The following is a 13635-nucleotide window of genomic DNA, read 5'->3' on the forward strand; positions in this document are numbered from 1 at the left end:
ATATGAACAATATGATGCATTGTAAGAACGCAATAACATTTATTTAGACACACTTTGTCAGGGCTCCCTCCTCACCCCCGTCCTTCCCCACCTGACATCCCAAATACCCCTTTTCCCATCTGCTCCTCTCTCCCTCTCCTGTTCCTCTCCCTCTCATGCTCCTCTCTCCCTCTCCTGCTCATGCTCCCCTCTCTTTCTCTGTCCCTTGGTTTCGGTCTCTGTGTCTCCCTTCGGTCTCCCGTCCGCTCCTCTGCCCCTGTTTCTCTCTCTGTCTCCCATCCGCTCCTCTGCCTCTGTCTTCCCCTACAGCTCGGCGCCTGAGTGGAGTTCAGCTTCCCAGCTGACTCCACTCAGGCAATCAACCACCTCTACGGCTCCCGGACAGCTGAAGGACATCGACCTGATTACAGTCCACTGCAATAAGAACCGGCTCATCCTTCCACTCCCTGCCAGATTGTTGAACAAGACTCTTCAGTCAGTTTGCTCTCGAGCCTGCAGAAGTCTGTTGGGTTTTTGTGGCTATTTTAACCCTGTTTCTCCTCTGTTTTCATCCAGACCCAGCTGTCCAGGACTCCCTCTGCCCTGATCCCTCGTCTGTCCTCCCGAAACCGTTCGGCACCGGTTATTCCCTTCCTGGATCCCCCATTCTGCCCGAACCCCCCTCCTTGGAACCCTGACCAGCTCCACTCTCGCCGACCCAGAGAACCGCAGCAGCAAGCCGGCTGCTTGTCGCCTCCTGGTGACCTCTGAAGTCCTCCCTACTTCGGCTCCGGAACCATCAGGCCTAAACCCTGACTCCACCAGCCACTCCCCCTACACACCGGCTCCTCTCACCCTCTGCCATCACTCACTTCCCTGACAATAAAACTCATTCTCATTTCCACCCGGCCTTGGTAGTGTGGCTGTCTGCTCAGGTCCAGCCCTCTGGATTCGTGACACACTTTGTCTGCCACTTCTTTTAAAACTTTACTCCTTTTGTTTCCTCAATAGTAAATCAAAAGTACATAAAAACAAAATCTACACAAACATCTTGTCTGTATGTGTGCAATGTAACATGCAGAGAAATATTTAGATTAAGGGCGGCTGTGGCTCAAGTGGCAAAGCTGTTCATCCAATGCAAGACACTTTACCCACCTTACCTCCAGTGCTGCCACTTACACTGGTGTATGAATGTGTATGCTGTGTAATGTTGGTGGTGGTCAGAGGGGTAGTAGGAGTGGATTGGCAGCCAGTCAGTCTGCCCCAGGGCAGCTGTGGCTAAAAATGTAGGTCTGCCAGCTATAGTGCACTGCAAAACACTGAAATATAGCGATTAGAGGTAAAATAAATAAATAAAACTAAGGCCTACAATAGTGAAAAACCTTTACATCTTTCTGGGGTCATAAGTGACCCCAGACAAGTTTTCATTATCCTTGTCACACCAGTTGGCCGATCTCTACAAAAAACTATGAGCAGCTGTAGGACAAGTAGATTGACAAATTCATGGTAGGAAACATTTTTCAGATAAAAGATATAAAAACGGCAAATATAATTATATGGCTGGGGTCATAAATGACCCCACTTGGTCGCTTGAGGGCTAATGCATCCGTATGCACATTAATGTAACTGTAGCAAGTATCCTGCAGTGGAAAAAAGAATAACAAAGAAATAAATATGTTGTTACAGAGACATTTAATTTTAGTGAATGGTTAAAACTGAGTTCTTACCAACAGCTGGAAACAACAAATTCTACTTCAGCTCCTGTTAATAGTTTTTTTTAGGTGTTTGTCAACTAAAAACACTTTTTGACTCTGATTCGGTCAACACTGTAGCTGCATTCACTGAATACATTGATAGTGGTAAAGCAAAGAGGAAAATATTTCTGTATTTCCTTGCTATTCCTATATTTTCTTCATATTTCTGACTGTTGATGATCACATCCCCTTTAGCTCTGATAGACTTGACAAATTATGGAACTGCTGCCCACAAGATGAAATATGAGACCTGTTTCAGTTCATAAACCGTAAATAAAGAGGAGTTGGTAACTCAACACATTGCAACTGAACTTTAAACTGAACCGCAACATTTCAGTCCTGCAATATGTGTTTTCATTCCATGAATTCTTGTGGTCAAACTTTTCCTCTACATCACCCACAACACACTGCAACCGCCAACACTTCATTTGGGGGTTTAGTTGCGTTTACAAGTAGCAGCCGATGGAACCATGACTGGAAAGATAACATCTTTCTCAGTAAACCACATGTACATTCAGTCAACACTGTGGCTGCATTCACTGAACGCTGGACATCAGAGTTTACATGTTCAATGGAGACAGAGTAACCCTAACCCTTTCTTTTTCTTGCACTATTTCTTCTATTAACTGCTGTAACATCGAAAATTTCCCCGCTGCAGGATTAATAAAGGTTTAAACTACCTGCTGGTAAAGATCAGTGAGTGCAACTGAATCATAAATGTGTAGTTTATGCTGTAAATATACACTCACCGGCCACTTTATGAGGTACATTTGTTCAATTGCTTGTTAACAGAAATAGCTAATCAGCCAATCACATGGCCACAACTCAATGCATTTACGGTTGTAGACGTGGTCAAGACACCTTGCTGAAGTTCAAACCAAGCATCAGAATGGGGAAGAAAGGGGATTTAAGTGACTTTGAACGAGGCATGGTTGTTGCTGCCAGACAGGCTGGTCTGAGTATTTCACAAACTACTGATCTACTGGGATTTTCACAAGCAACCATCTCTAGGGTTTATAGAGACGGGTCCGAAAAAAGAGAAAACACCCAGTTGTTTGGATGAAAATGTCTTGCTGATGTGAGAGGTCAGAGGAAAATCAACAGACTGGTGGGAGATCATAGAAAGGTAACAGTAACTCAAATAACCACTGGTTACAACCAAGGAATGCAGAACACCATCTGTGAATGCACAAGAAACTTGAAGAAGATGGACTACACCAGCAGAAGACCACACCAGGTACCACTCCTGACAGCTAAGAACAGAAAACCGAGGCTACAATTCACACAGGTTCACCAAAAAATGGACAACAGAAGATTGGAAAACCTTGCCTGGTCTGGTCAGTCTTGATTTCCGCTGCGACATTCAGATGGTCAGAATTTGGTGCAAACAACATGGAAGCATGGATCCATCCTGCCTTGCATCAATTGTTCAGGCTGCTGGCAGTGTGGAGGATATTTTCTTGGCACAGGTTGGGCCCCTTAGTACCAACTGAACATGGTTTAAATGCCACAGTCGACCTGAGTATGTCAGGACTCGGTCCTGTCATGTCAGCCACGGACCGTTTTATTGTTTTTATGTTGTCCATGCCAAGCCTCAGGTCTGATTTTATCTGGTGATAATGCCATGTGTTTTATGTGTGTTTTGCTCTGGTCCATCTTTCCTTTCCGGCTCTTTCTCTCTGGAAACTAGGTCAGAGTAGCTCCAGCAGCAGCTGGAGCTACTCTCGTCGTTAAGCCAGCACTGGTCAGAGCAGCTGATCCTTATCCCTCATCAATCCATCCTTGACAATAAAAGACCGGTTCAGACGCCCATTTGACGCCGGATTGTTGTACTACTAACCCAGTTAGTTACTCTGCCAGCCAAACTAAGTTTTGAAACTTGTCTTAGTTATTGAACTTCTCTGAGGAAATTCCAAGAGAATAATCCTGTTGTCTTCCTTTCATCAGCTTCAGCTGCTCAGAACCTGGAGACCCGGAACCAGCCATAGCGTGGACCACAGCCTGAACAACGACCACGAGCAACCCACGGGTCATCACGGCTCCGGACCACAGCCTGGACCACCGCAAGGATATCCCACAGCCAAGATCAAGCCAGAGCCACAGCCAAGAGGTCTCCACAGCCCAGACCAAGTCCGAATCTCCGCCAAGAACTCACAACGTCACGACCCAAACCCTGACCCACATGCAACACTCCATCCTCTACAAATAAAATCCTTCAACTAGATCCATTCCGGTTCTTGTTCTTGCACCGCTTCCACCGACACAGCGTAACAGAGTATCGTTGCTAACTATGTTCATCCCTTTATGACCTCAGTGTACTCATCTTCTGATGCTACTTCCAGCAGAATAATGCACCATGTCACAAAGCTCAAATGATCTCAAACTGGTTTCTTGAACATGACAATGAGTTCACTGCACTCCAGTGGCCTCCACAATCACCAGATCTTAATGCAATAGAATGTTTGGGATGTGGTGGAACAGGAGATTGGCATCATGGATGTACAGCCAACAAATCTGCAGCAACTGCATGATATTATCATGTCAATATGGACCAATATCTCTGAGGAAAGTTTTCAATACCTCGTTGAAGGTATGCCACAAAGAATTAGCTCTGAAGGCAAAAGGGGGTCCAACCTTTTACTAGCAAAGTGTACCTAAGAAAGTGGCCAGGGAGTGTATGTATACACACCAATCAGCCACAACATTATGACCACTGGCAAGTGAAGTGAATAACACTGATTATATTGGTACTATCTGGTGTTCCTTGGATTTTGGCATCCGTGTTGATGAGACTTAGACACCCAAATAAATGCTATCCCAGAACAAGCACACATCCCCATGCAAATGGAAATCCCAAATGTCACTGGCCTACCCCCACAGCAAAATGCACCCCACCACATCGCAAAAACATCAGACAATCACGAACATCTTGGGGAAAATGACAGTCAACCAGGATGTTGATTTGACCTTGCCTGGGGACCAGACAGCCTTTATATTGTGTATTACAAATACACATAAAGTCAGTCTGGAACTGCTCCATTGAACCAAATCTAGCCCAGAGGCGGGACTACCGATCACAGCTTGAATTGGAGAGAGCCAATCAGTGTAACGCATGTGTGACGCAATCACTAAGCGACCTAACAACTGCCTTTCCGCCATGATATTTTGTAGTTTTAACAGCTTCCTTCGCCGTACAGGGGTCCTGAGGAAAATCTAAGCTCTCCCTTTCAACAGTGGAGGGCAGCATTACGCATTCTATCGTACAGCCTGCCGGAATTAAAAGAAGAAGAAGAAGTAGTCCAAACAGTTATGGCGAGCAGTTTTAAGGACAAATTCAGCCCGTGCAAAACAGAGGAAAGCGCACGAGAGAAACCTCGCTCTGTTGCGGTCGCCATTTCGTTTGTATGCGGGAGGTGCACAGGTGTTAGATGGGTAATCTCGGCCCTGAAGATGACGCATCGTTAACTCCCGCCTCTAGTGCTCTGATTGGTTCGGTCTGATCTGCTCGGAGCTTGACAACCTGTCAAAATGTGTCAATGGAGGAGGGCTAGACCGTATTCCCGTATATCCCTTATAACGGGAATACAAAGTCTAGCTAAGCTAGGCTAGATTTGACCTCCAAACTTCCTAGACCTCATTCTGATTAAGCATCAACAGGATGCAGTGGAACAAGTTTGATACCTAGAGGCCCCACTGCACAACCCAGAGAACCCACTGTCAACGCCCCGGTGCCAGAACCCATAGGATACCCTGAAGGTCCTCTTGTCCATGCTCAGTGGTTCAGAGCATCTTTGTCCATATAAGAGGACTAACACAATATTAGGCAGGTGGTCATAATGTTATGCCTGATTGATGTATATATATGTGTGTAATTATTTAGAATGTTTTAAGATAAAATAAACATGCACAAAAGGAAACAACAGAAAAACCTGTCAAACCTACCTGATTGAAATCTATTCAAAGTATTTCTACGCGGCAAAATGTCCTCTCTTCTTTGCTGGTTCTCAGATGTCACTTACTGTTTTTTTTCACACAAACTCACCACCAAAACACACCACAAATTCCGTCAGTGATTCACTTCCATATTAATCATCGAATCAGGTACTAAAGCAATGACTCTGGCTATCAACAGTGTGGATAATCATTACTAAACACTGTCGCAGACCAAGTTCACTCTGATGGCAGTGACCTCTTTCACCAGGATCATGAACCCTCTCACACTTTGTTCAGGAATGATTTGAGGAACATGACGATGAGTTCAAGATGTTGACTTGACCTCCGAATTATCATCTGTGGAACATTCTGGAAAAACAAGTCTCGTTTATGGAGGCGTCAACTCACAACTTCCAGGACTTGAAGAATCTGCTGCTGACATCTTGGTGCCTGAAACCACCGAACACCTTCAGAGGTCCGTGGAGTCGACGAATCAGAGCCAAATTGGTGGTGAACTTAGAATTGTATGCTGCTCCCACATTTGTAACAGGAAGAGTAGCTGCACTATCAGAACAAGCAGTTCAGTGTTTGTAGACTCCGGTGCTGATTCTTACAGTTACCTGGAGGCCTCACAGGTTTCTGAGGAAATAGCTCAGAGCAGAAAAATCACACTGTGTGAAGCACAGTGAGGAAAAAGCAGCAATGTGAAGAATCACCTAAACTTTTATCTCTGACCTCTCTGATTCCATTATAGAAAATCTTTAGTGTGTGCAGCTTCCCCACTTGAAGGCAACGGATCCAGAGAACTCAGAGTCTTCACTGGATTCCACTCAATGACCAAACAGATTTTATTTGTCCCATCATTTAATCAAGTTTAGCAGCTTTACAGTTTGATTTGACAGCTCCATTTGAACAACTGACTATTAGCATTAGGCACATAAAACTTAGCATTATCCGTGAATATTTTTTTCCAGCATTAAGTGAAAAACCTTAGACACAGAGCAGGAAAATTGTACAAATATTGCACATTATAACAACAAACATATAACAAAATAAACACTTTAATAAATACTGTATATGACACAATAAATGTAAATAGTTACCTGCTGATTATCAGGATCTTGTAGCTCAACGTCAGGTGTGAATTTTACTGCATTTAAACATTTTACTGTATTTAACATTTCTGTGCCATTTTATGTCCACATATTTTAAACCATTATAAAACATGAAAAATCTTGAACTATATAATGCTTTTATCTAACTGAAAGCTGACAGCACCGTTTCCGCTAGGATTTTTTTTTCAGCAGCGGCAGGCTCTCTGGGCGCCGCCGGTTAGAAAATGACTTCAATTAAACAAAACTAGCTAATGGAATCTAAAATGTAGCATCTACAAAATGCTCTTACTATAGCGCATTTTTTGTAAATTCATAGGTTTAAATGCACTGTTGACACAACAGACTGCTATAGCAGTTTAACAGCACTGAGCTCTAACCTGGTTCATGCTGGTTCATGTACAGCTCTTGTTCTTCCTCTCGATCTCCTCCAGCACCTCAGTCAGATCCTCCCACTTTGGGCTCTTCTCCAGCACCAGCTCCCACTTCACCTCTGAAACCCACATACAGACTGAGCCTTTGGTCCTTTCAACATGAACACACACACAAGCATTTAATCATTTGGATGTCTACTTTGAAGAAGTCACTGTCAGAGATGTGCTCACTGGTCAGTTACCTGAAGCAGATTTGGCTTCTCTTTCTCAGCCTCAGCTCCAGCTTTGAGTTTCTCTTTGCTGTCAGGAATGCAGTACACTCTGCTCCTAGCGTTCACAAACATGGAGGTACTGGAGTCCAGGAACAGCCAACCTGAAAGTCACAACAGGCACAAGCAATCAAAGACAGAAACAAGAAATAGATTACAAAAAATGAAACAGGAATTTTCACGCAATCAGGTACTGAGAGAAGCCAAGTACAATAATAATAATAATAATGGATGAGATTTATACAGCACTTTTCTAATAAGGCATACTTAAAGCACATACAATTGATCCATTATTCATTCACTCAGACATTCTCACTCCGGTGGTGGTAAACTACATTTGTAGCCACAGCTGCCCTGGGGCAGACTGACTACATCTACTTCACCTGAATCACAGCCCACATTCTTCTGGCTGGAGTGCAGGGACTTGAGCAAATTGAGGAAGGTGAGACAGTCATACTGGCTGAGGCAGAGCAGGAGGACCCTCAGCACCTTCAGGTCCTCAACCAGGGCCTTGGTCTTTGCCCCTAGCTGATGCCACAGGGGGTCCAGGTAGTGACGGATAGTCTGGGTGGGAGTGAAACCAACATAACCTTAAAGAAAGAACATTCACCTCCTTTATAGGTTATCAACAAGGTATTACAGCAATAGTTGTGCTGTTACAAGGTTTATTTATACAATTTCTTTCTTTAAATACTGCAGTAAAATAATCTGAATTCATATAAAGCTCACATGTTCATTCACTAGTTCAGCTTCAGAGGTTTATCAGTTAAATCTATCATGTACTATAAATCCATAACACTATCAGACCTTTTCAAAAGCATTTCCTAGCGTGTTCTCCAGTGAGAAGTCCACAGCCTCTAAGGTGGGGTTGTAGCGCTTCAGCTCCTTCAGACAGGCGCTCATGATGTCCAGGATGGAGCTCTGGATGGCCCTCATAGCCGGCGTTAATGACACATGGAGCTCCACTACGTCTGGTTTGCGTTTGTCCAGTGCTGTGTTCACTGAAGCCTGGAATCTGTTGAACCAAGCCCAACATACAGAGGAATGAGTAAAGAATGCAGGGATCTATTTTATTAATATAATACAATGTGTTTAAGAAAATGTCTGCCATGGAAAAAGCTCATTGCACCTGGGCCACAAATAGAGCTTCTTGACGAAGAGGTTTCTCATCACACGTTCTACTTGGCAGAAGCTTGAGGAGAAAGCCGTAGCCTTGTCAGTGAAGGCCTCAATGAAGCCGTCTTGTTCTTCTGTCTGAACAGACGAAGGATGAAGGCCTCCTGACATGACTCAATTATTTTACGGGCGCAATACAGCAGGATACCTAGAGGGAGGTGGATCAAAAGGCTGTAAATACTGCATGCATTTGAAAATGTTAAACTAACACAACTTTGTTGTGTTGTGGTTTGGACTGTTTTAAAATAAAGAGACACAATAAAGCATATATATATATATATATATATATATATAGCTACGATAACATGCAAATACACCAGCAAATAGTACAACCTAACTAAGATTAATAACTGCTAGTGATGAAGAATATGAACAAAAACAAACATGGCTCTCATCTTCTGACCTGATTTAAAATGAGCAGGGATGCAGTCAGTGAGGAAGTCCACCACCAGGACTCTGCTGGTGACAAACAGCACCCCTCCCTCAGTGTAAACGTTATAACGCTCAGCACTCCGGACATTGTTGGTGACCGTCCTCGGCAGGTCGGCGACTCCCTCCACTCTCAAGTGCTCCGTGAAATGCTATTGAGAAAGAAAAATGAGAAAGAAACTATGTTGATAAAGTTTTCTCCAGTTATTTGTTGTTATTTTAAATGAAAATAATCCCTTCATACCTTAAAATGGCTCAGATGTAACTCTACACTGTTGTTTCAGCATAGAAATGTTCAGTCATGTCTTCCATCTTATAAAAACAGCAAACAGACTTGTTAACAAGGTAAATAAAAATCTTGATTTTTCTGTTCTACATAACTTTGCACACTGAAGAAAAGTACAATTCACAATGTTGATACCCCACAATCATACAAAACTTTTCTCTTCTTGCCTAGCGCAGCGTTCAGGTCGCCTACACAGTTCTGTTATGACAAATCCTAAAAAGACTAATGGTGAAAAAAAATCTAGACAGTTACAGTGGGTCAAAAACAATAATGTCAGTAGTTTAAAAGTCAAGAAAATACTAAATCAGGTGCTCCTACAGGATAGGGTCAGTAAACAGTAGAGATGAAAAAATAAAGACTCTCTTCACATTAATGGAGGTCCCCAGTATTGATGAGCAACACAACGAGTGTCTGAGACACTTAAAGTACTAAATGCTTTATGAATACAAGAATAATTCTGTGTGTTTTGACTCAGTTTCATCCATTCATGAATGAATTTTAGAAGTCACATCAGGTTTATCCATATATTGAAAAAATATTTTTATACTTAAAATCAGAATGACTTGGTTAGACCTCAGATTGCCAGCCAACATTAAGGAATTCCATTAACAATTCTGAACACATAATTTCAGTATCATCAAAACTGTAATATGGCCAAGTGCAGAATCCAAATCACAGGGTCCTACAAATGTGCCATAACAGACCATGATAAATGAAGCACTGCGGTTATGGACTACAAATCGTGTTCTCCAGAAATGAGGCAACAGGTTTGTTGGTACAGGCCCTAGCAAAGATTATACCATCATTTTTGTATTTGTTTCATTATCTCTATTGGAATATTTGTTAAAAGATATAAAATATGATTTTATTTATTTATTTTTGCTGTAATAAGAAGTGGGACAGTCATTTTTTAATCTTTCCGAAACAGAAAATCAGTGATAAAAGGAAAGACAGGTGTCACTACAACGGGTGAGCCGTTTACAGATAATGTGTAGCATGCTAAGCTAAGCTTACCTGTTTAGGTATTGTTGAGCAGAAGGACCAGACTGCCCTGTTCCGACTAGACCCGCATGAACTGCAGCAGGATGCGGTCAACCCCCATCCCCTCAGCCACCACCACCACCAGCCCCTCACAGCCGAAGAGGCTCAGGAACATCTCGGTCTCAAACTCCAGCAGTGGTCCCGCCATTTTGGAAACGGCTAAAGTGTTCAAAAGGTAATAAAATCACCAAACTGCCCCTGACTGTCAAGAATAACAGTAAGCTCAGTGTGAAATAAGTCACTGTGATGTACAGCAGCAGTACTTCTCCCTCTTGTTTAGTGTTTTGAAACCGAACTTCCTGCGGTGACGCTAAAAACAAACGTGGAGTGACAGACAGTGAGTGGTGCGTTCAGGGCCCACAGCTCCATCAAGTGACAGGGAGGATCATAGCAGTTATCCCTGAATCTGTCTTTACATATTACCTATGCATATTACAGAACATGACTGGCTAACCGACTGTATTGTCTCTGTAGGTACCATAGCTTGTCAACAAAAGTAATCAACAAAAATATCAACACAGGATTTCTTATTTTAGCAAATTCAATGCATTCTTTTTGTTTCAAAACCTGAACAGCCAAACCTGAACAATACATTGTTATTTATGGCACATGTCTGCAAATCATTGTTTATACTTTTTAAAATAAGAATATGTTGTAACATACAGGCAGTTAAACAGTTAAACTTTTTTTTCTAAATGCATAAATATATATTTGTAAAACTTAAGCAACCTCTGCATCCAGATGATTTATGTGATTAATGATATTTTCCTGGTTCTTATTTAGGATGTGCTGGTATAAAATCAGCATTGATGTTTGTAGTCTAGTTGCCTTTTTACATCAAGGCATGCAGCCTCTTTGTGTCAAATGGCAAAGCACAGCGTTTTTTTCTTTATCACCAAGGATTCTGTTAAATCAACACAAACTACATTCTTTCAATAAACAAAAGCAGTTACTTTGTGTTGATACAGACTTACTGACATTTGAAATAAGTAAATTAAAAGACTTTAATTTGTGAATTTGATATATAAAGATTCATAAACAGGAATTCCACATAGATGATTCTATTGTTTCTCTTTAATTTCTCTCCCTCTAAAAAGACATTTTAGATTAAACTGATGAGAAGAATGTACTTCAGAAATGTTTTTCAGCTGTTAAGAAGAAGTTTGTGTAATCTGAGACAAAAACACTAGGAATGAGCTCAGTGTGTTAATACTATGGGATGCAACATTTGTGTTTTCAAAAAAATACTCTCCTTTGTGATTATCCCAAGTTACAAATAACCAGTTCTGGATTCAAATGCTGTACAGTCTTAGAACAAGATCACAGATATTTTTCAGTTTTAAATACGGTGTTTCAGTCGAATATAATTGCCCAGCCACAAAATATGGTTCTCTGAAATTTAATATCAAAGCAAAGGTTGATGATGTCAAACTCCTGAACAGACAGAAGCAGTTTTCTTGTTTTGCTGTTTGTCTCTTTACAGGTTTGATCAGATCAAACATAGAATGAGCTTGTCCCCAACATGTTTAAATGAAGTGTGTTCAGTCTGATATCCAGTTCAGTTACATTACATTTTACTTATATTCTGCCAGTTTACTCCATATGTCAACTCCAGGAACCTCATATAATCAGGCTAAGAACCCTAAAACCCAAAAAATCCAAAGTTTCCTCTTTCTCCAAAGAGGAGAGGTGCATCATGGGAAGTCACCTAGCGGTCTAGACTTACAGCACCTTCCTTTACTCAGAGATACAGACTTAGACTATGTACTAAACTCTTTTGTAAACATCAGAATCAGAATCAGAATCACTTTATTCATCCCCGAAGGGAAATTCAGTTGTCAGGGTTCTTATCTGTTTAATTTTGAATTGAATAGCCTGACTGCTGATGGCAAGAAAGATTTCCTAAATCTTTCGGTCTTGTGGCGCAGGGATAGGAGCCGTCCACTGATGTTTCGTTGTTCATTGAGGCAGATGTGAAGTGGATGATCCATGTTGGTCAGAATGGCCTCCATCTTGCTCAGTGCCCATCTCTCCACCTCATCCTCCAATGTGTTCAATGTGATTCCAACCACAGAGCCAGCTTTTTTAATCAGTTTGTTCAGACGCCTTGCATCCTTGTGTTTTATGCTGCCTCCCCAGCAGACTGCAGCATAAAACAGGACACTTGCTACCACAGACTGATAAAACATCTGCAGCATCTTACTGCAAATGTCTAGTGATTGAAGTCTTCTGAGGCAATAAAGTCGGCTCTGGCCCTTTTTGTAGATGAAGTCTACGTTTGTAGACCAGTCCAACTTATCAAGGTGGACACCTAAATATTTATATGATTCAATTCAATTCAATTCAATTCAATTCAATTTTATTTATATAGCGTCAATTACAGTCAACTCGTCTCAAGACGCTTTACAGAACCCAAATGCCTGACCCCCAGAGCAAGCCCAAAGGTGACAGTGGCAAGGAAAAACACCCTTTTAACAGGGAAGAAACCTCGAGCAGAACCCGGCTCTATATAGGGGGGACCCATCTGCCTGCTGGCCGGGCGGGTTGAGAAGGACAGAAGAGGGCAAGGGGGAGGGATGGGAGAAGAGGGAGGGGTGGGAAAGCAAGGAAAACACAACACACATTTGGATACATGCATGACAGGATATGTGACACAGACAAAGTATAAGCTAACATTGAAAACTGACTCATAATTTACTCTTATGATGTACGGCTCTGACATTAAACATACTCCATATATAGCTAGCAGTAAAATTCAAACAGTATGTAAGTTAGCATAACAGTATAGTGAAGGCAATGCAGAGTTGACTGGTGGAAAAAGGGAGTTGGAAGCAGAGGGCTGGAGGAAGGTCAGCAGCAGCATCCCACAGTGGACATGGTGGAGACTGGACCAGCTGGTGGAACATCAACCGCAGATCTGAAGCATCCAGCTCTGGGACCAGGGACACTCGGAGAAATAGCACAGGGGGAAACAGAGTGAATGTACTGCAATAACGGTATACATATTAAATGTAAAGGTAGATAGAGAAGGGCTCAGTGCGTCAAGAAAAGTCCCCCAGCAGCCTAGGCCTATAGCAGCATGAATGGAGGCAGAACGAAGGGACGTCCAAGAGGGAGTCAGCTGTGCAAATGAAGACACAAGCCGAACCCCTGTGGGTCACCCAGTCAGCCCCAACTATAAGATTTGTCAAAAAGGAACGTTTTAAGCCTGGTCTTAAAAATAGAGAGGGTGTCTGCCTCCCGAACCCAAACTGGGAGCAGGTTCCACAGGAGAGGCGCCTG

General features: G+C 42.4%; 2 protein-coding genes across 2 annotated transcripts in view; one reads left to right on the forward strand and one right to left on the reverse strand.

The window, feature by feature from the left end:
• LOC127534433 (tumor necrosis factor receptor superfamily member 14-like) overlaps positions 1-13635 on the forward strand; it is a 219590-nt gene that overhangs the window by 61614 nt on the left and 144341 nt on the right. The window lies entirely within an intron of this gene.
• Positions 6513-10501, reverse strand: LOC110970676 (DNA repair endonuclease XPF-like). Its single transcript, XM_051949684.1, is given in 8 exon segments — positions 6513-7303; positions 7395-7525; positions 7805-7985; positions 8229-8436; positions 8551-8662; positions 8665-8745; positions 9001-9178; positions 10379-10501. Coding segments are annotated over 8 exon segments (1101 nt in total). The 3' UTR covers positions 6513-7216.

The sequence above is a fragment of the Acanthochromis polyacanthus genome, chromosome 6 (assembly GCF_021347895.1).
Source record: "Acanthochromis polyacanthus isolate Apoly-LR-REF ecotype Palm Island chromosome 6, KAUST_Apoly_ChrSc, whole genome shotgun sequence".
Lineage (NCBI taxonomy): Eukaryota > Metazoa > Chordata > Actinopteri > Pomacentridae > Acanthochromis > Acanthochromis polyacanthus.